Here is a 21,451-nt window from a genome sequence, read left to right as displayed (position 1 = left end):
TTTCCCTAAAGAATACAAGCTTAATAAAATCATGCAATTTAAAAAGTATCAGAGACTAAAGAAGGTCAAAGAAAGTAGATACACAATTTGCTTCCTTCATCTTTTATGGAGGACAAAGGACAATGTTGAGCACACAGGGACACAGAACTACATAATCTGTAGAGCTTTTTTCTCTAACATCTTTTGTACCCTGTTCTGATGAAGGGGAAACAGCCTGTGAAAAATAGATTCTTGCCCACAGACACTGTAACCGTTTACCAAGCCGTGTCGAGATAGGGGGTCCTATAATTAGTCTTGTAATACCCTCCACAAGACAAACAACTAATCCCAGGAGTTCTTGTTCATGACCTCTCAAACATGCTATTCATCATACACAAAGACTATACTGACAATCTTCCAACAGCAAAGTGTGCACTGAGTTCTGTTACTGATGGCCAGTTTGTAAGGAAACATCTTCCTGCTCTAAGTCACTATAACAACAAAAATGTGGAGGCTGTGTACAGATGGCCAGTCTTATCAAGAATGCAATATGGTATGAGAATTAAATATTCCCTCTAAAAACTCAACCTCAAAATCACGATCTAATGAAGCAGAGCAACCCAGCACACAAAGGCAATGTCAATTTTTCTCCAGGTTTCTGGACATATCTTCCAGCTGGACCCACTTGGGAAGGCATTAGACTAACAAAGAATTTTACCAAATAACAAGAATAAAACTAGAAAATTAGGAGTATGATCTGCTCAGTATAAGTTAATCAAACACTGCTTGGGAGCTGGTAATTCCCAAACTATATGAACAAACTTAACATGATTGACAAATACAGGGACCACCAGTAAGACCATTTCATCTTCTCCCTGTGATTAGACAGTACAATCACATGTCACTTCACAGACTTGGTGGGCATTTGAGTATAGTTCACTTAAACTTCAAAGTAGGAAAAAAGAAAAACAAACCAGAACAAAGCTTTTCCCCAACATTCCATGGTACAAAAATACCTACAGGAGACATTCTTTCTTTTGGCAATCAGAATCCAGAATCCATAGATAGGCTCATGCTAACAAAATGAACCTGGCAAACTAACTAACTTGTCCTGAAACAAGTATCAACACAAACACATCAGTTAAGCTTTTCAGTATATAATTGATTGTACAATGTCTAAGAATTCAGGGTTTTTGTGGTTTTTTTAATTATAGTAGGGATTACAGAGACAGGAGAAAAAACTTAGAAATGAGCAAATCTTCTACTTCAGGATAAGGTCTGCCAAGGCTTGGCAGTGCAGACAGTATACCTTATTCATGGTATCGTAACATATATTCTGCTCTAAGTGCTCTATGAGAATAACTGGTCTCTCCTTACTTTGGTATGCAAAATTTTAAACCACATTTGCACAATTCAGTCTGTTAAGCTTTGTTTCATTTAAGTTGAAGGTAAATTTACTTTCATCCATCTCTGAGAAAATAAAGTCTTACAAATAGATGATTTTCTGCTAAGTAAAATTTGGCTAAAACCTACAGCGTAAACAATGCCTGAGAGATCAACAGTTACATACATAATTTTTTTCCAAAGACCAGTATTTTCTTAAGTTAGTGTCTCACCATATCCTTAAGTTCATAAGGAAAAATAAACAAACATGAAAATTCCAAGCGAACACACAGCAAAAAGTCCAATATTTAGTATTAGTTTGACTTGCGGAGTCTCTTCCAACATTTGTAAACAAACGGCCTCCTCCTCCATCAGGTCCCTGAGACTCCTCTTGCTCAGGCTCTTACTCTTAAAGCCACAAAACCAGTCTATGAACTTCCAGTACCGGCCTACATTCTCTGTTTCCTTCTTTCTCTCTTTCTCACCCATGAGAGCTGCTTGCCCATTGGAGTAAGCATCCACCGGTGTTTCTGCCTCTGAGTGACCTAACGAAGCCACAGGGTTGCCCTCCTCTCTGCAGGTCACCAACAGATTAACATCTTCAGGTTGCAGGCCCTTAATGCTATCTTCGGATTTCCCATTGGGAATGACGTGGTTGATGGCCTCCCTGTTCTCACTGCATCTCAGAATGCTCTTCTCTTGCATTTTGTATGGTTCATCTTTTGGGGAACAACTCTCCTTCACCACCAGGCTCTTCTTAGACCAAAAGGTGGTGGTACGAATCTGTTCCTTTGTGGGAGGTGGTGTGAGAAGGCTAACAATTACAGTAATGAGTCCTGTGACCCAAAACAGTGCTGTGGCCACATACATATAATGTATGTCTTTGATGAAGCCTGGCCTGTTATCAGGTTGGTCACACTCTGGGGCACGGTAGGCAAAGGCCAGTATCAAACGGACTGCTCCAAGAACAAAGCCAGCCATTCCACCATAGAAAGCCCCTTGTTCATTGCAGCGCTTCCAGAAAATTGCCAGAAGGAACAGGGCTGCCACTGGGGGTGTCAAGTAATCTGCTACCTCCTGAATGTAAAGGTACATCTGGCCACCTTGCATCTCCACGATGATTGGCACCCATGCTATGCTGATCACCACCATAAAAGCCACAAATATCCTCCCCACAATCATTAGCTCACGGGAGCTTGCACTCTTGCGGATGAGTTTGTACACATCAAGGGTGAATATGGTACTGGCACTGTTAAAGATAGAGTCCAAGTCGCTCATCAGAGCTGCAATCATCACTGCCATCATTAAGCCCCGAAGGCCCACCGGAACCAGCTTCATCACCAGGCGAGGGTAAGCAATATTGGAGCACCCGGCTCTGCTTCCACACACTTGCATGCAGTGCTCTGGGTTGATGCAAGCTATATCATCAGCAAACAGTATCCTGGAAATCATTCCTGGGACAACTATGATAAACATTGGCAGAAGCTTCAAGAAGCCAGCCATAAGAGTAGAGCCTTTGGCATGAGCAATGTTTTTGGCCGCTAGGACCCTCTGCACGATGACTTGGTCAGCACACCAGTACCATACTGAGGCTGGAGTCTGCCCAAGAATGAATCCAGGCCAAGGAACATCTTCATCTGTTGGATCCCGCAGCATTTTCAGGGCTTCTTTCTTAGGGTGGACATTACAAGAATTTGTGTTGGAAAGGTTGTATGTCAATAAGATGGAAGTAACATTGGGTGAGGCCAACATGTACCTTCTCTTAACTTCCTCAAACCCGCCAATCTCCATCATGCTAATAACCATAAGTGTAAGTGCCCCAACGATCATGAGCAGAGCCTGCAGAGTGTCTGTGTAGATCACTGCAACAAGGCCTCCGGTGACAGTCAGCAAAGCCGTCATGCCAATGAGCAGGATGACTGACACATAAAGATTCCAACCCAAAGACTCCTGGATAAAGAGGGCACCCGAATACAGATCCACTGAGAGCTTGGTGAAGATATAGAGAATCAGAGACAAGGCTGCAAAATAGACCTGAATCCTATGGCCACCAAATCGCTTGGACAAGTATTCAGGCATGGTGTATACCCCTGACCGGATGTAAATCGGGATGAAAACCCATCCCAGAAGTTGCAAAAGCAGTAAGGCATTGAATTCCCATGCGCCCACTGCAAATCCACTTGCAGCTCCAGATCCTGCCAGCCCAATGAAGTGCTCACTCCCAATATTGCTCACAAACAGAGAGGCACCAATTGCTACCCAGGTCATAGAGCGCCCCGCCAGGAAGTATCCGCTCACAGTGCTTCTATTAGATTTCCACATGGCAAAAAAACCAATGCACATGACCAGGATAAAATACAGGGCCACTATGGCAATGTCTGCTGTCTCCAGTACAGCCCTCATTCTGGTAACTTGTGAATAAAAGCGTCCAATAACAGAAGTGTCCAACTTTTTATTTACTTTTTAGTAACCCCAGCCAAGTCTGTAAACCATACGTGAACCGGACTACACAGAGCAACACAGCAGGTCAAAGTCTTTGTCCTTTGGTTTGCTGTCTTGATGGTGGTGGTTGTGATAAACTTTGAAGGAGACAGTTTAAATTTTCCGCTTCTTAACTGGGACTGAGAACTTAGCTCGTACTCTTAATCCACTCTCCACAAGACCATCAGCATTTACTCAGGTGCTGGAGGAGAAATTCTGAGTTGCAGCTAAGTCTAGTGAAGCCTACTGTACCAACCCTGCAAGGCAGCAAAGACAAAAGACAAAGATTGAATTAGAGGAGGGTCTCACCACGCGATGAGGAAACTTTCAGTCTAGCAAACACGGCGCAACAAGACATTCTTCATAAAAAGAAAAAAACTTTTACAGTACACTTCAGTTCCACAGCAAAGAGCAATCTATACTGTTACAGCTAATACTTAAGTGAGAATATTTATCATTTTGAACTAAGGACAAAAATTTATCAAGTTCATAACTTCAGTGGCCTAACTTCAGTGATTGTCTACCATGACATTGCCCTTTCTTGTCTCACTGTGCTAGACTCAGACTGGAACAGGCCATTAAGATCTTAAATCATCCTAAAGAGGGGAAAACACTGTTCATAATAACGGTGTGAAAATGAACTTTAAATATTAAGAATCCCCCCAAGAGGGTTTGGCACTAACTTTATGGTCATTTAGGGTCCTGGATGGAACAAGAAGGTGGTGTTTACTATGTAGGTATTAGCATCTACCCCCAGAGACCAAGTATGGCTCAGTCTGTGGAAATCTATTGTTGCAAAACTTGATAAAAGTCCTTCTGTAAACGTGTACAGTTATCATACAGTGATGTCTCCTGCCCTACTGGGAAACAGGACATTCTGCACAAAAAACTAGGAACATACAACTTACTAAACAACTAAAATTTTATTCTTTCTGCTAGTTAGAACACATTGGAAGAAGATTAAAAAAAAAAAACTTTTTAAAAGGTAATTTCCTGCTCTTCCTTTTCATCAGGCAAGTATTTCTAAGCACCTCTGAGAGGATAAAGGCACTGACTCTAGGTTTGACTTTGTTGAGTATTTTTTCCTTTTAATGCTTTTTTGGTGAAGGGCATAAAAAATGGGGAGGAAAGAGAAGGAGAAAAGTTTTCTGGAAGACTGAAAAATAATTTACCATGTCATCTTCCAAACCACAACAAAACAACTGTCGACCATTATTAGCTAAAAAAAATCATCTTCAGTAAATCAATCAGATGTTTTTCAGTCCTGGATTAAGATAATCACTCTGTGAAACAGACATTTAAATTTACTTAAAATCAAGTTTATTAATTTGATGGTTTTTCTCCTGGAAAAAAGACAAATTCTGAATCTTCAATGTTAATTGAAATTGTAGCTCACAGATCAATACAAAGAACATTTTTATTCAACCTGACGCCTTGCACATGTTAACTTCTAAGTGATGTCTCCTTTTGCAATTAGGCAACCTCGGAGAGTAAAATGCCTTTCCGTGCTTAAAGAAAGCAGTCGCTTTCTGATGAATCTAGACATATTCCTTTTAAAATCAGCAGTAAACTTAAGTCCTATAAATGATACTTAAGCCACCTCTTTTCAAAACTGTTCAAAATAGACCACGGTACTAAAAACTTTAAAATGTACCCCTCACTGGCAAGAAAAGGAGCCGGACATAATGCCTAAGACTAATGCCCTACCAAATGAGGTCATTAGGTTTCACTTATAAAGCTGCCTGCCTGGATAGAAATGTTCTTATCTCATCTTTATGCCTTTTTTAAGCATAAAGCACTACAATAATTATGCTAAGAAAACTAATTAAAATCCTTCCTCCTAAAGATGTCAATGATTGGCATAATTGTCAGACAAAAGCAAAAAACCTTGTATCACTTCATATATGCCAAATCCTGAAGTTGGCCATATTTCTATGACCACGTTCCTGCCCCAAAAAACTTGGGGAAGTTGTTGTTGTTGTTTTTTTTTTTTTTTTGGTGGGAGGGGACAGAGTCTCTGTCATCCAGGTTAGAGTGCAGTGGCATCATCACAGCTGCAACCTCCAACTCTTGAGCTCAAGCGATCCTCGTCTCAGCATCCTGAGTAGCTGGGACTACAGGCTGGAGCCACCACTCTAGCTTAGTTTTCTATTTTTAGTAGAGACAGGGTCTCGCTCTTGCTCAGGCTGGTCTCATCCTGGCCTCTGCCTCCATCAATCCTCCCACCTCGGCCTTCCAAAGTGCCAGGATTACAGGTGTGAGCCACCACACCTGGCCAAAAAAACTTAAGTTTTTAAAAAAATACATTATTTAGGAAGAATCACCTAAATTTTTAATAAAATCTAATCTGACTAATAAATATCGGTTATTTAATAGGGCACCTTTAAGTGTTTCAGTATAAGGGAAAGCTCCTCAATGACAACAGTGCCATTTGGCAGTTCTGAAACCCTGCCTTCCACAGAGCGCTCCCAGCCACCGACTTCCAGGCCACACTCATCCATTTCAACCTCCACACAGAAGCCTCCTGGCTCACTGGTCAGAAGGTACCGCTCTTCTCAATGGCAGTAGCTTACCATGTTTCTCAGAGAAAGGAAAGAAAAACACCCAGGGTGTTTTGTTTTTGTTTAGGGGGAGGTGAGGTGGGTCATGTGTCATAGTGGCTGCTGTAGCAGCTTATTTTTTCACAGAACAAAGTGCTCAGAAACAAAACAAGCACTTCCTTCCTTGATCACTAGGAAGCACTGCTACTATCATCAATTATATTGCTTCTCATTGTCAAATATGATTTTTGCAAGGCAGGCATCTAAGCCATATTGTGCTCCCTGTCCAATGCTCAAACTGGTTGAAATTCCCATGTTGGGCCTAACCCCTAACCTCTCTAGAGGAGCTGGTAAACTAGGAAAGATGTTCTGCCCACAAGAGAAGTAGCAGAGAGCGGGCAAACACTAGCTCAAGGTCGAGTTCTCAACTCCTTCTGCCTAGGCCTCCTCAGCCCCTTCCAATGCCAGTGCAGACAATCCCCTTCTCACTGGATACTATACCAGTCTGTGGGTAGGTTTTTAGATTTTTCCAACTTAAACAAAATACATCCAGAGACCAGCACCTGGTAAAGACTGGAAAAGGAAAAACAAAATAAAACCAAAAATAGGTCAGTTTAGTTTGTGGAAAGATATAAAATACTGTAATACAATGAATTTCAGCCTTTCAGGAAATAAGTTATATATTCCTTGAAAAGGGTTCCAAATAAAATACACATTGTAGGTTTTGTATATTTCTTCTTTCTTTTAAAGACATAAACATTTCTTCAACAAAATAAAATGAATACTGCCCAGAGTTCATGTTTAGAAGAATACACATGAAAAAAAATCTTTTCGTCGGCTAACACGAAGCTTTTTCACTTGTATTTTTAAATTTATATATGCCTTTTTTCATGGTTCACAGTTCAAGAAAACCTCAAGTGAGAAATGTGGGACAATAAAATAGGTATAATTATGAAAAGTTATGTGGGTTGGTTCCTTGGTAACTTTTTTAAATTTTATTTCTATAATGATAGTAATATTTGTAGAATGTATAAGGAAATGGTCCCTTAGTGATGGACGAATTTAGACAAAACTTGAATACAAAGGGTGCTTTGAAACAGAGCAGATTCCCACCCCCCAAAAAAGAGAGTATTGTTCTCAGAAAGTAATGTTTTACTGATAGTTTTGCAGAGAATTAGAATGCAAGTTTGGTATTATTTCATGTATTTGGATGAATTAAATTATAACTGAAGAATTAATACAAATAGAGAAGTATACATAAATATTTGCTGCATTTGATCAATTACAAAGAGGAAAGAAGGTAAAACCAAATTTAAACCAGCTAATTAAACTCCTTCAGGTTACATAAAACATATTAAGCAAAATATAATTAGTTATAATGACCAAATCTCTCTTCTACTATCTAGAGTGACCATATAATTTATCTTCCAAGCCAGGAAATTATTCTGGAAAAATGTGTAAAATCCAGTCACCTGCCATAAACACCAAGCAAGAAATGAGGAAAATGATCCCTAAACTCAGTCAGGGCTCCAAGTCATAATAAATTCAATGACACATGTAGACTGACAAAGGGTAGAGTATGGTGACCCTGAAAGTCACCATACTCTTTAGCTCTGGAGCCAATTGACAAACTACACACTCAAGGTACAACCAAACAGGCCCAGCCCAGCACTCCGTCAATGGTTAAGTTTGATGAGTCCTGCTCATATTCTGATCCAAATAAAAAATATTCACTTTACTAGCTAGTAATTTGAAGGACACAGAACACACAGACACCTCTGAAAACCTAACTGCCTGAATTATAATATAATTGCCTGTATGTAACCTACCAAAACCAAAGAAACAACACAGTCATATTCAAAGCGTGTTTTCTCCCTACCCTGACCCCCCAAATATCACCAGATTTCATGATTTGGATTTCAGGGGTGCAAGTGGCACGGCACAGCAGAAAGCAGCCCAACTTTGAAGGGCTGGGTTCTATGCTCTGTCACTTCCTAACTGCAGGATCACAGGCAAATAGCTTATCTCCAGGAGCCTCAACTGTCTTGTTTGTAAAATGAAACCACTTAGCTCCTAATGGTTTAACACACAGTAAGTAACAGAACGCTCCCACTGCCAGTGCAACAGGAAGGTGGCTCAGTAAATGTCGGTTTATGCTCCACAACCAGAACGTACCAGAAGTGATGATATTAGCTCCTTTCAAATTAAACTGCCAACTCTTTGCCAGGCATATTAGGATATTCATGAAAGTTATTTCTACATTAAAAAACTAGAAAAAATAATGTATTAAATGTGCAGTTCTCTTACAAATATTTTTTAAAAACTCCCAACCAACCTCATCAACTATTAGCTCCTACTTATATCACTTCATTCAAATAAAATACAAAAAAATTAATAAGAAAATTTATATAGAATGCTCACAGAATTTTCATACATCCTTTCACTTTCATCATCTTGATTCAAGGTCCAGGAAAGCAAATTCTAGTAGTGGAACTGATTAATGGTGCTTGGTGCAGAGAACATAAGAACTCACGCAAGACCGTCCTCAACCCTTGCTTACTTTAAAAATGTGGAGCACAGGTACTATTAGCGGTTTATCAGTGACACTTAAAAACAAAATGAGTTTTCCTAACACAACTCATATGAACTCCAGACAATTGTAAATTACAAAGTGGAGCTGAAGACAACACTACAGGTTAAGTAACCCTAATCCAAAAATCTGAAATCTGGAACAAGAAACTTCTTGAGTGCTAACATGGCACTCAAAGGAAATGCTCATCGGAGTATTTCAGATTTTTGGATTTGAAATACTTAGCTGATAAGTATAATGCAAGTATTCCATAATCCGAAACACTTCTGGTTCCAAGTATTTCAGATAAGGGATACTCAATATGTAATTGTATAAGTCCCTAAAACATAAGTTGTTTGCCCTTAAACCTCTTTGACAAAATATTTCTATTATACCTACAACTTCAGCTATTCAAGTTTTCAAAAATACTTAAGTATATGAAACCCTGACCGGACTCAGATGGCATTCAAACCATATTCTGAGGATTTCTGGTTCCTCTTGTACCATCACGGGATGGATGGAGAGGGAGGCAGAGCAGGCAGGGATTTCAGCCCCTCCTCTAACCCTCTATCAACCAGAACAGCTCTACTTTCATCAGTTCCTCCTATGTTTATGTTTGGGGGGGAGAGGTATCTCCCATGTAAGTAAACCATTTCTTCAAATAAAATCTTATCCACCTAGAAATAAACCACAAAGTTTATTACTTCATCTATATACACCCCCCTCCCAAGATACATTCATTTTAACCTGCTTCTATCAATATAAAAGTTTGGCTCACAACGGATTTTTTTTTTTTTAAGACATCTCAGTGAAATAAGACTTTTTGAGTGTGGCAACAACTGTGAAACTACCACTGGTTTTAACTTCTATGTGAATGATGCTAGATCACATATAAGGAGCAAACTCTAACAACCTTTTTTGAGACAAGTAAGACAAAATAGAGCAGCAGTGCCTATGATACTGAATCATGTAATCTAATGACTAAACATTAGATTTGTGTCATTCTTAGTTGGAAGAATTCAAGAGGTAGAGCACTATCCACGTGTAAAAGACTGTTTATCAAAGGTAAGTGAGTTATAAACAATAGAGATAAAAAATGAAAGCCTGATACTGATTTAACTCCTGACTATCACTATCTAAGTACTGTCTGGAGTTTTATGTGCATTACTTTAATCCTCACAACAATCATGAGATGAGTTTAAATATGAGCATTTTACAGATGAGAAAACTGAAGCCAAGGAGGTAGTATAACTTGCCCCAGGACATGGGTATTTATGTTGAAGCCAGGATTTGCACTCACAGCTATGTGTCCAAATAGCTTCTGCCCTAATCACTATAGTTTCTTTACTGATAGGAAGAAACATTAACATTAATTGATAAAAGATCATTCAACATTATGCATGTTTAAACATTTGTGCTTGCAGAGAAAATGCCCAAAATGGATACATAACAAACGGTAACCACAGAAGACTGCAAACAGCACAAAGTCCAGTTGATCCTATGTGAATGGATACGTGCATGGAGAAATGAAGAGAATAAAAACAAAAAGCAGTCCTAGGCATAGGCTTCTTAGGTAAGTAAACACGGAGCAGGAAAACCCTGATGAGTCGACTGTAAGACCAGAGCTTACCAACATTTTCACCATCCAAGTCAAAGCCTTCATTCTCTTTCAGTGTCAATCAGTCCTTCCACCAGAGGAAAGAAAATTAAGTCTCAAGGTCTATTCCAGAGATCCCCAACCTTTTAGGCACCAGGGACAGGTTTCATGTAAGACAATTTTTCCAGGGGACGGGGATGGTTTCGGAATGATTCAAGCGCATTACATTTATTGTGCAGTCAAACCTCTCTGCTAATGATAATCTGTATTTGCAGCCACTCCCTAGCACTAGCATCACTGCCTCACTCCACCTAGACCATCAGGCATTAGATTCTCCTAAGGAGCTTGCAACCTAGATCCCTGCATGCAGTTTATAGTAGGGTTCACACTCTAAGAGAGTCTGATGCTGCCACTGATCTGAAAGGAGGCGGAGCTCAGGCCGTGATGCAAGTTATGGGGAGCAGCTGTAAACACAGAGGAAGCTTCACCTGCTCGGGCCCAGTTCCTAACAGGCCACCGACCAGTACTAGTCCATAGCCTGGGGGGTTGGGGACCACAAGTCTATCCTATACTTGACCCAGTTAGCACAGGCTATATCAACCTGTCTAAGCCAATCTTTTAACTCCCACTACATTAACACACTGGGTTAAAAGAACTGGCAATATGATCCACAGGTACACAGGTTCTCACAGTAAAAATTTAGGGAGCACTGCTCTTACTGAATGAAGTGTTTGTGACAACCTATCCTTCTGTTCAGTGTATGAACAATTTGGCTTGGCCCCTAAACCTGTTCTCCTCTCAGTACTCCCCATTTCAGAGAATGGCAACATCATCCTCTCTATTGCTCAGGCCAGAATCAGTCACCCCTGACTGCTACCTCACTTTCTTCTTCAACCCACGTGCAGTCGATCCAGAAGCAAAGTCTACTGGCTCTACCTTTTCAATATACCCAGAATCCGACCACTTACCATGTCAACTGCTAGCATCCTGGTTCGTCATCATACAGATTAACTGTCTTGGCCTCTTGTCTCCATGCTTCTGTCTTTGGCCCACTACAGGGCTAATTAGCACAGCAAGCAGTCACCCCTCAATCACAATGGACCAAACAAGCCTCCAGGGCTGGCTCTCCCCTGTGCAGGCAACAATGTTCAGCCCCAATCTCCTTAAGACTTGGCCCCCTCTCCCTTTTTATGTCTTTGCTTACAAGTAACTTCCTTGACCATCTCAATCCATATCTTACTTTATTTTTTTTTCCACAGTGCTCAGTATCTTCTAATATACTATAAAATGTTTCTTCTTTTTCCTCACTAGCAGGATATAAACTCCAAGAGGGCAGAGGTTCTTGTCTGTGTTGTTCATTGATGAGGTCTCAGTGTCTAGAACACCATCTTGCACACTGCTGTTGTTAAATGTTTGTTAAATTACAAAACAAATATGAACTAAGTACCTCATCTTCAAAACTGCTAACTTCCAATATCCTACATAACCATCAAGTGTTTTTTTAAAGCAGTAAGAGATGGCAGATTAAAAAGGCCAAGGCGGCAAAGGGCATCCCCCACCAGCAATCTCAAACAGCTCTGAGAGTGTGTTGAAGGTCAAGGCAAATCAGACTAGGCAAAAATGCCCTTTGTTCAGATAAAAATCTCAGTGGGCCATGACGCAGTAAAAACCTGTATCTGGGGCCACCATCTCCCCCTACCTACCTACCCTAAGAGCAGCCCACTTCCCTTCATTGTACTAGCTCCATCTTGGAATGTGTTCCAGGTTTTACTGCTGCAACTGTCGACATCCTCTTCCTAGTGTGCAGACCTTCCCCATGCATGTGTTTAACTGGTGACTGTTTCCACATGGTTGAAAGGGTAGGTCGGTGTGGGCAAGTGGCACGTCCCTTCAGCTCACTCCACACACCCAAGCACCCTGTCAGCCCATGAAGAAATGCTCCCTTTCCCACCTCTCCATTACACTGGAGTTCAGTGTTCCCACCAAACTGAAAAAGTTGCTTTAGTAACTAGCATTTGCCAAACAAGCAATAAGCACTATTTTTACATCACATGTTCAAGCTCATCTAATCCTCCCAAAATACCCAAGAGGCAGGCATAATTATTCCCAATTTACAGATAAGAAAATTGAAGACACTTGAGAGGACCACTAAGGGAGCTCAGGGACATCCTCTCTGAAGTAAAGATGAGGAATGCATCCTTTTACAACACTTTTCAGGAAGACATACTCAAAAAACTAGAAATAAACACAAGTCTGAAAAAACTCCAGCTAACTGATGCAGAAGGAATGATACAATGAGAAAATTACCACTAGTAACCTCTAACACAATAATGCACCTAGGCAATGATTACAAGGGGTGCTCTTAATAAAATCCTCTGGTGAAAGGCTGATGGAGGACTTTAAAATGGATGGATGAGGCTGACATCTGCTAAGAATTAATCTCATCTCTAAACGCAAAGATGTGCCTCTTGATGTGTTGCTACACCCCCTAGGATGCCTTAAGTAAAAGATTCTTGCAAAATAAAATAAAACCTGAATCCAATTTCTGCCTGTCAGTCTACAGAAAATACCTAGAATAAAAGAATACATAAAGAGCAGGAAGTGATCAGCCACATCCAGACAGAGGGAAAGCTATTACAGAGTAAGAGACTCGGAAGCCATTAAGTGCACAGAACCTGTGGACCTTGTCTGGAGTCAGTCAAGCAAGACAATATAGACAACTAGAGAGAGACATTTGAGACAAATCAGGGAACTTGAACATAGACATCGAATGTTAAGGAATTGTAGTTAGGTGTGCTAAAAGCACTATAGTTCTTAAAAAGTCCTTATCTTTTAAACACATACTAAATATTTGCAGGTTAAATGATGTATCTGTGTTTGCTTTAAGTACTCCAGCAATAACTGATTCACAATCACCAACAGGTGCTGTATCAGTGGAAGACTGAAGGAAATACTCAGTCTCAAGGTTGTTACTCCATCAATCACTTACTATAAAAAAGGTATACTTACAACAGAGCAATCTGGTGGATGTCACCTAAACCAAATGACTGCTTAACATCCCCAACAATGGGACAAATTGGCATGCCTCCTGATAGGATGCACTGACATCCCTGTGGACTCTTCCTGCCAACAGGGTTTAACCTATCTCTAATCATGAGAAAGCAACTACAGACAAACCCACAGTGAGGGATTCTGCAGAACATTGGGCCTGGGACTCTTCCTCCAAGTGCCACTGTCATTAATGACAAAGGCCTTAGTACCTTAGTACTGTCCGAGGAGACTAAACAACTAAATGCGTGATCCTTGATTGAATATTGGATTAGAAAACTAAAAAGTATTACTGGAATAACTATAAATTTCAACATAAATTGAAAAATCTGTGATAGTATCATATCAATGTCAATTTTGAGTGTAATGGCTATGTTGTGGCTAGAAAAACAGCCCTATTGCTAAGAAAGGTATGTCCAGATGTCTGGAATGCTCACATTATACAGATTTTTAAAAAGATAAAGTATGGCAAATTCTAACAACTAGTGACCTAGGTGAAAAGCAGTTAAATAAACTGTTCTTGTTAACAGTCTGAAATTTTAAGATAAAATTCAGAAAACATAAAATACTCCAGCAAAAAAAAAAGGAGGGGGTGAAGAAAGGTTGGTAAATGTTGATTAACAGTAGAAGCTGAGTGATGGGTACAATATGGAGATTCATTAATCTACTGTATTTACTTTTAGGTATGCCTGAGTCAATGTCTTCTCACTTCTATAAAATAAAATTTAAAAAATGCACCTCAAGGCAACATCATCAAGATAGATTACTAGATAAAAAGTCCTGTGGAAAAAAATTAAGCATTAAACAATTGTTATGCACTGTCACAATTCTTCCAGGAAAGTCTTGCTGAGGACCATTAAAAACAAGTCCACCGAACAGAATGAATGTTAACACAATTGCTCCAAGTCCTCCGCAATCCTTACAGCTCTTCTGCCCCAATTAATGGCCTCAACTTGCTCTCTCCCTTCACTTATGTTTCTGCCTTGCCTGAGCACCTAACTAAAATGGAACTTGCCACATTTGATTCCCTTATCCTGCTTTGGTTTTCTTGACAGAATTTGCTAGTCTGTCACCTTACTAGTAGAATGTAAGCACCTTAAGAGTTGACTCCCCAAACGCGTGGTCATGCTGGCACCTAGTAGGCACTCAAAACAGATGTGGAATATTTCCTTCAATCTATAAGGACATTAACGTACTATGACTATAGCATACACTCTTGTTACATACACAGTGACCAAAAGCATAACTTCTAGTTTAAGACTGTCTTCAGAATCCTGGGCTTGGCTATTTAATGAGCTGTGCGACCCTGGGCATCTTTCTACTTCAGTTTCTTCATTGGTAAAATGGAAATCACACTACCTAACCTTAAGATGGCTGAAGATTGAAGAGAAAACAGACACATATATATATATCTTAAATACATATACATGTATGTAACCCCTGCTTCTATCAACTGCTAAGGTTAGGTATTATCACTCATCTAACCTTCCTCAAAAGCTAATGACCGCAAGGTTTAAAGAGGTGAAACATCCAGTCAGGTCAACTTTTTTTTCTGTTCTCATCTGACTTGGTTCCAATTTAATGTTCCTAGAAAACTGTTTCTAGAAGAACAGATACTAAATAGTTCCTCCTCATTTTTCCATGTGACCAAGGCAGAAAATGTATACACAAGCACCTTCTTGTAGATCAGATTCTAATTCTTCCAGGAGGCCCTAACTCATAAATAGAAGACCTTGAAATTGGGATGTTTCCTCAGAAAGATAATTTTGGTCAGAAAAAAAAACTTCTAATTTTCCTCACGGTTTAGACAATAGAAGATTTTCAAGAAGTAAAAAATAGGACCACAAATAGGATAACTGTAACAGTATACCCTTAATTAAGCCCAAGAAATAAAAGTGAAACAGATGCGGTGTTCTAGATTATGAATGCAGCTGGATTTTCCTCTTGTATTTCAAAGATAGGACAGGTAAGCTGGGTATAAAAATCCAGAGAAATAGTTCAGAACTGCTTTCTTATATAGATGAAGAAAGGAGATCTTGACATTACAAATAGCTTCTACTGATTTCATCCTAATCAGATAAAATATTTAAAAAGAAAATGACATTAGGAAAATTTTTTTTTCTTTACTTAATATTCTTACACAGACTGAATTTGCAAAAATTTCTGGCCCTTACTCAGTCCACACACGAGAATGGCAATAGCACTACCAGGTCTCCCAGACCAAGAGCCTACCCTCAAATTTAGCTTTTCACTCAGCAACAGAAACTCACCTTAATTTTAAATCAAAACCAGTACTTAGGTGTTCTATATTCATAATTCACACATAAGGCATCTCAACATAAACTGCAAACAGGGCCGATGTCTGGGGCCTTAAGTGATTCCGCACCTTTCTAACAGAAGCAAGGATGGCAGTGGGCTCCCACAGGAGTATCCCCTCCAGCAGCCGCAAAGCAAGCACAGCATCGCCTTTCTGACCACCGCAGTGAGACTGTTCTTCAACTGGACCACGTCCATAGCAAGCTAGCTATCACAACTAGAGTTGGGTTTCTTCACCTGACGAAATTAAAGCATTTAACAACCAGCCTAGTGTTAAGGAGAACCTTTTAACAACTAAAGTCTAAACAAAGACACAACCAGGAATTCCTGATTCTGAGGCAGAAGCAGGTTACTGCCAGTTTGAGGTCTGAGGGCTCTAACAGAAGGTTTGAAGTTTATGCCTTCACTGCAAGTTCATCTTTAAGCTCTCATCTACACCAAAAAGCTCTATTCCCAAAGTGAGCAGACTTTCCCTCAACTAGAATCACAGTAAAAATGACTGGGGCCAGGTGTGGTGGCTCAAGCCCATAATCCCGACACTCCGGAGGCCGAGGCAGGAGGATCACTTGAAGCCGGGAGTTCAAGACCAACCTGGGCAAGAGCATGACCCCATCTCTACAAAAAATGAAAAAACTCATTGGGTGTGGTGGTGCACATCTGTTGTCCCAGCTACTTGGGAAGCTGAGGCAGAAGGATTCCTTTAGCCCAGGAGCTTGAGATTGTAGTGAGCTCTGATAATACCACTGTACTCTAGCCTGGCAACAGAGAGAGAGAGAGAGAGGCCCTATCTCAAAAAAAAAAAAAAAAAAAAATAGCAAGAGGGGAAGGAGACCAAAATGAAGCAATTTTACCGGGGGGTCAAAAGGTAGATTAAGAACAACCTGGATCTGAGGGTTTTTTGTTTTGTTTTGTTTTGTTTGCAATGTGATGTTATATGTCTGGAAAGGGAACAGGAAAGGGAAAAGACAAAAAAGGTACTTAAGTTAGTCAAGGTAATAACTTGGCTTCTACTCTACAGAATATGAAGCCTGGTCAAAAATAAAAATATAACATCACCCCCCTTATTCCATACTCTTGACTAGAAGAGCACTTGAATTTTTTCCATAACATTATATTCCAAGGATCATGGGTGATATAAACTATTGTGAACTTCATAGATATACCAAACCAAAAAATGTCATTTTCTAGACAAAGCAGTCTTCACATTAAAGTAATATTTCAAACCCTTATGAGGCTAATAAAATGAGTACAAATCAATTTATACTAATGCATACTTAAAAGAAGCAATGAGACATTTCAAGAAAAAGTGGACTGTGCATATCAATTCCTGATAGTTTACACTATTAAGTCACGCTTAAGTCACATGCAACTGACGTTTACGTACATTTTAGCCTAAATGGACACACACAATCCAACAATCCAAAACTAGGATTGATATTACCTTTAAGAATTGAACATGCCTGCCATTTACTCACAAGCTACTAGTCCTATTTTAAACCAATGACCAATTAACAAAGTGGGCTTTCTCAACATAAATGCTAAAAAGAGGGTTAAAAGAGTATCTAATGCCAATTATCTAAATACCTAAATTACAAACCAATGGCCATATCTAACCCACGGATATATAAGTACCATGGGCCAAATATTAGTATATTTTTTAAATAGTTGCCAATTATCTTAGAAAATCAAATTTCCTATAAAACCTGAATTTCTGGCTAGGAGTAGCAGGATAGAAAAGCAAGAGTTGGCAAAACCAGGCCTCCAGTTCACCCCCATGGCAACAGTAGATGGGAATGTAGTAAGCACCAACACCACTAATTCAAATATTTATTGATCAAGAACTGTTATTTCAGGTTTAAGTCAGTCTGGGATTTTGATAAAATAAACTTACACCTAAGTTTATCTTTTGGAGTCTCTTCATCATAAACTGGGATAATGAAAAACTAGGCAATGAAGTTCAAGAGCTTGCCTGAAATCACAAAGCTACTTTAATGACATATTGAACACCTACAATCTCCAAGGTCATGTTACCACTTAATCTTCAAAGGCTCTCCAATATAAAGACTAACCCCATCTTACAGATGAGTGACTGAGGATCCAAAAAGGTTAAGATCCCTAGCAAGTAGGTGCTAGAATTCAAAACCAGATCAATCTGCCACTAAAGCTCCTTCTAGACTCTCAATACCAGTTCTGTTTATTCTAACATAACACAACCATTAGCTTCATTCAAAATTTTACAAGGTTCTTCTCATATACAAAACAAAAAAATCAGAGCACATACAGAAGTCTTCATTCCCAAAGCAATCACATCCAACCAAAAAAACCATACATACATACCTTAAATATTTTATTTAACACACAAACATACATTATTGACTTGCCAACCTTAATACGGGGTCAAAGTACTTGGAGAACGTTTCGCTGATTTAGAGTTCCTTGAAGACTGAAGTTCTTTCCGCTTGACCTAAGCCACATCCACAAATGTATCATCTACAATGTCCAGTTGTAGTTTCATTAAAGTGGAAAGCTTTCAGAGATCCTTGTATCGCACTCTACATACAGAATCCTTCGACTGTCACTCTTCCTCCCAAACTTTTAGTTATTCCAGTCATATCTAACTCACAGCCATTATTTTAGTGACTCACCTTTTATCAAGTCTTCCCAAATCCAACTTGGTTTTCAGGAAAGAAAAAATTTGCACTCATTTCATCAGTTCACATGACGTTTAAATTATTATAAAAACACGATTATTTGCCATAAAATAGTCTTGGAAATGAACACAACTTCTGGTGCACACAACTCACCCAGTGCAAGCAAAGTACACTAACTTGAAAGCAACCTACTAGAGCACAAGAGGTCAACATGCTGTATCACATCAAAGAATGGTTTTAGAAAAATGAGTAGTGATCCCCTCAAGGTAGCTAAGTGAGCACCCACCGTATGTGCAAAGCATAGCAGAGGACAGAAATCAAACAGACATGACCTTCAAAAATTCGTAATCTAGCAGAGGTAAGATACATTCACCAAATTAACTGTAATACAAAGTGAAAAGTGGTCCATGTGATGAGAGACAGAAAAATACCATGCAACCAAAGGAAAGACTATAGTCTATACAGTGGTACCAGTCCTTGATGTTTGTTTAATGTACCAAATGAGTTAGAATGAACTTGAGAAACGTTTTTATGGAGGTGATGGAGTAATGTGGAAAGGGAGGGCATTCCAAACAGAAAAACAGCGTGAGGCACCAAAGAAAATAAAAGGGAATGGTATTTAAAGGGAGCTGCTGTAGCTTTGTTTACTCAGTATAGGGAATGGAGAATGGAAGGAGATGAGGTTAAAAAAACAAGTTGAAGTCCTTCCTATCAGAGGCAGCCTTGGACGCCAGACCTCTTTCTGAATGTCTTTGAGAAAGACATGCATGCTGTGATTTGGCAGCAATGTTGACACAATCAACCAGTATGGGAATCAGAAAGCCACCACCATACAGTGCTTTCTATTATCTCCTTGTTAAAAATGCATCTGCTTACTTCTTTTAAAGTATCTCAAGGACATACATTTTTGCTACCCATCAAGCATATTTACAGCCATTAACTATTCTCCCCTCAGGAGTACATCAGAAGAGACCAGCTAAGAAACTTCAAGAGTTCAAGAAAGAAACATGAGCAGTTCAACTAGGGCAGAGGAGAGACTATACAGGACTGATACCACACGAAAAGAAAGAATTGCATGTGTTCAGTCCCAAATAACAGAAGACAGAGAAGCAATAAGCAGAAGTAAGTTACATGATCAGAGGTAGGATAGGCAACTCCTTAAATTTTGAACCACACTGAGTTGGCAGTGCCAAGGGGACATCCAGGCTATAACCAACAGAGAAAACAGTACGAAAATGCCTGAATTGTCAGCTTGTTACAAAAAAACAGCAAATCTTCCATAAGAAAGTTAAAGGCATACATAGTACATGAAGAAAACAGAAGGGAGGGACTCAAGGGAGAAATGTCAGAAACAGGACCATAAGAAGCCAAGAGAAAACGTTGAACCTAGAAAATTCTGTCTGTATACTCTAAATCAGGGTCAGGAAATTTTCTTCTGTAAAGAACCAGGTAATAAACAAAGGAACAAGGTAATGTTCCAATATAACTTTAATTTCACATAATTTTCACACATCATAAAATATTGTTCTTTTGATTGTTTTCAACTATTTAACCGCAAAATCCTTTCTGAACTCAGGCCATAAAAATATAGGTGGCATGTCAGATCTGGCCAATCCCTGCTCAAAGTTAAGAGCAAATGACCTTTTCCAAACTCCTGAGGGTAGTAGTTCTCCCTTTAGATAAACTGATGACTTACCAGATATTCATTTGACTACTTCCTTAAATTTGATTCCCCTAAATAAAAGATAACTACATGTACTGTTAACTATTGGCTTAAAACTATTGCCTCCCACTAAAAGGAAGTACTCCTTTCATCTGGAACAAATAAACTCTTGAGAATATTAGAAATGAATTCTAACACAAAGCCAATAACTAAGTGAACTAGGAAAAGTTTAATAAACTGCAACAGCTTTTCATAAAATATGAGTAATCACACCACAGTAATTCATCATGCCTTGTACCCTTCCTTCCACCTTGATATTAAACCCCATTTCTGTATTCTAATTTTTAGGTAAGTTAAACCTGTAGAATGAACACACCAAAGGCGCTACATGAAAAACATCACTTTACAATTTGTCTGTCATTGCTTTTGAACTCAGTTTTCTTTAAAGTGATTTTACAATCTAAAAGGTGAGAAAATTCAATAGTAGTCTACATATAAATATGAGATATAACCTAGATGTTTTAAAAACCTATACACACCAGTATTGAATGTGAGTCACGAATAACAATTAAGAAAAAAATGAGTGCAGAATGTCAACTTCTGATAATGTCTTCATGAGATTGTCTTCATACATACAAACCATAGGTGGTGAGGAAGGACTCCTTACCCCCAAGCCACTCCTTGTACTTTAGCTGTAGCTCAGGGGCAGGAACAGGATTCCTTCTTCAATCATTTGCTGCGGCAATAGCTGTAACCCAAGAAAACTTTAATACCAAATGAAAATATAACATTGTCCACAGGCTCAAGTTTTTCATTACTGGATAACTATTTTAAGCTGTCTGGCTTCAAGCAGACAAAACACAAAGAGATTATTAAAGACACAAGGCTAAGCTGTTCAGGGAGGGCTCATGAGAAGAAAAAAGACTTGACTTGGCCACCTCACAGCTAGAAGATGTTTCCATTTGAACTAATGTCTCCTACCAACTGACAGCAGAAATTTCACTATTTCCTAGTTATCAAATGCTGCCAAGCAAGCCAAGCTACAATGATCTAAGGCTGGCCAGACCCGTAAGTTCATCAGTACCCTACACCTCCAAAAGGTACCTAAAATTGCAAACATTTTATAGGTATCACTTTCAGAATATCCTAACTTGCATACAACTGTAGAATACAAAACTTTTGCCAGGTTTTCTAATCAAAAAGGCTTCAGTGAAGAGAAACAGT

At 39.3% G+C, this 21,451-nt stretch overlaps 1 protein-coding gene across 6 annotated transcripts in view; it reads right to left on the bottom strand.

The window, feature by feature from the left end:
* Positions 1-9: 9 nt before the first annotated feature.
* SLC5A3 (solute carrier family 5 member 3) overlaps positions 10-21,451 on the bottom strand; it is a 30,763-nt gene continuing 9,321 nt past the window's right edge. For all 6 annotated transcript variants that reach the window (XM_045540598.1, XM_045540602.1, XM_045540601.1 and 3 more), the window contains one exon: positions 10-4,100. In XM_045540598.1, the coding sequence (XP_045396554.1) occupies positions 1,609-3,765 (2,157 nt within the window). In that variant the 5' untranslated portion in view covers positions 3,766-4,100 and the 3' untranslated portion in view covers positions 10-1,608. The remainder of the gene's footprint in view (positions 4,101-21,451) is intronic.

Source organism: Lemur catta, chromosome 1 (genome assembly GCF_020740605.2).
Source record: "Lemur catta isolate mLemCat1 chromosome 1, mLemCat1.pri, whole genome shotgun sequence".
NCBI lineage: Eukaryota > Metazoa > Chordata > Mammalia > Primates > Lemuridae > Lemur > Lemur catta.
The sequence above is the reverse complement of the archived record's forward strand: the minus strand, read 5'-3'. Positions and strand labels throughout refer to the sequence as shown.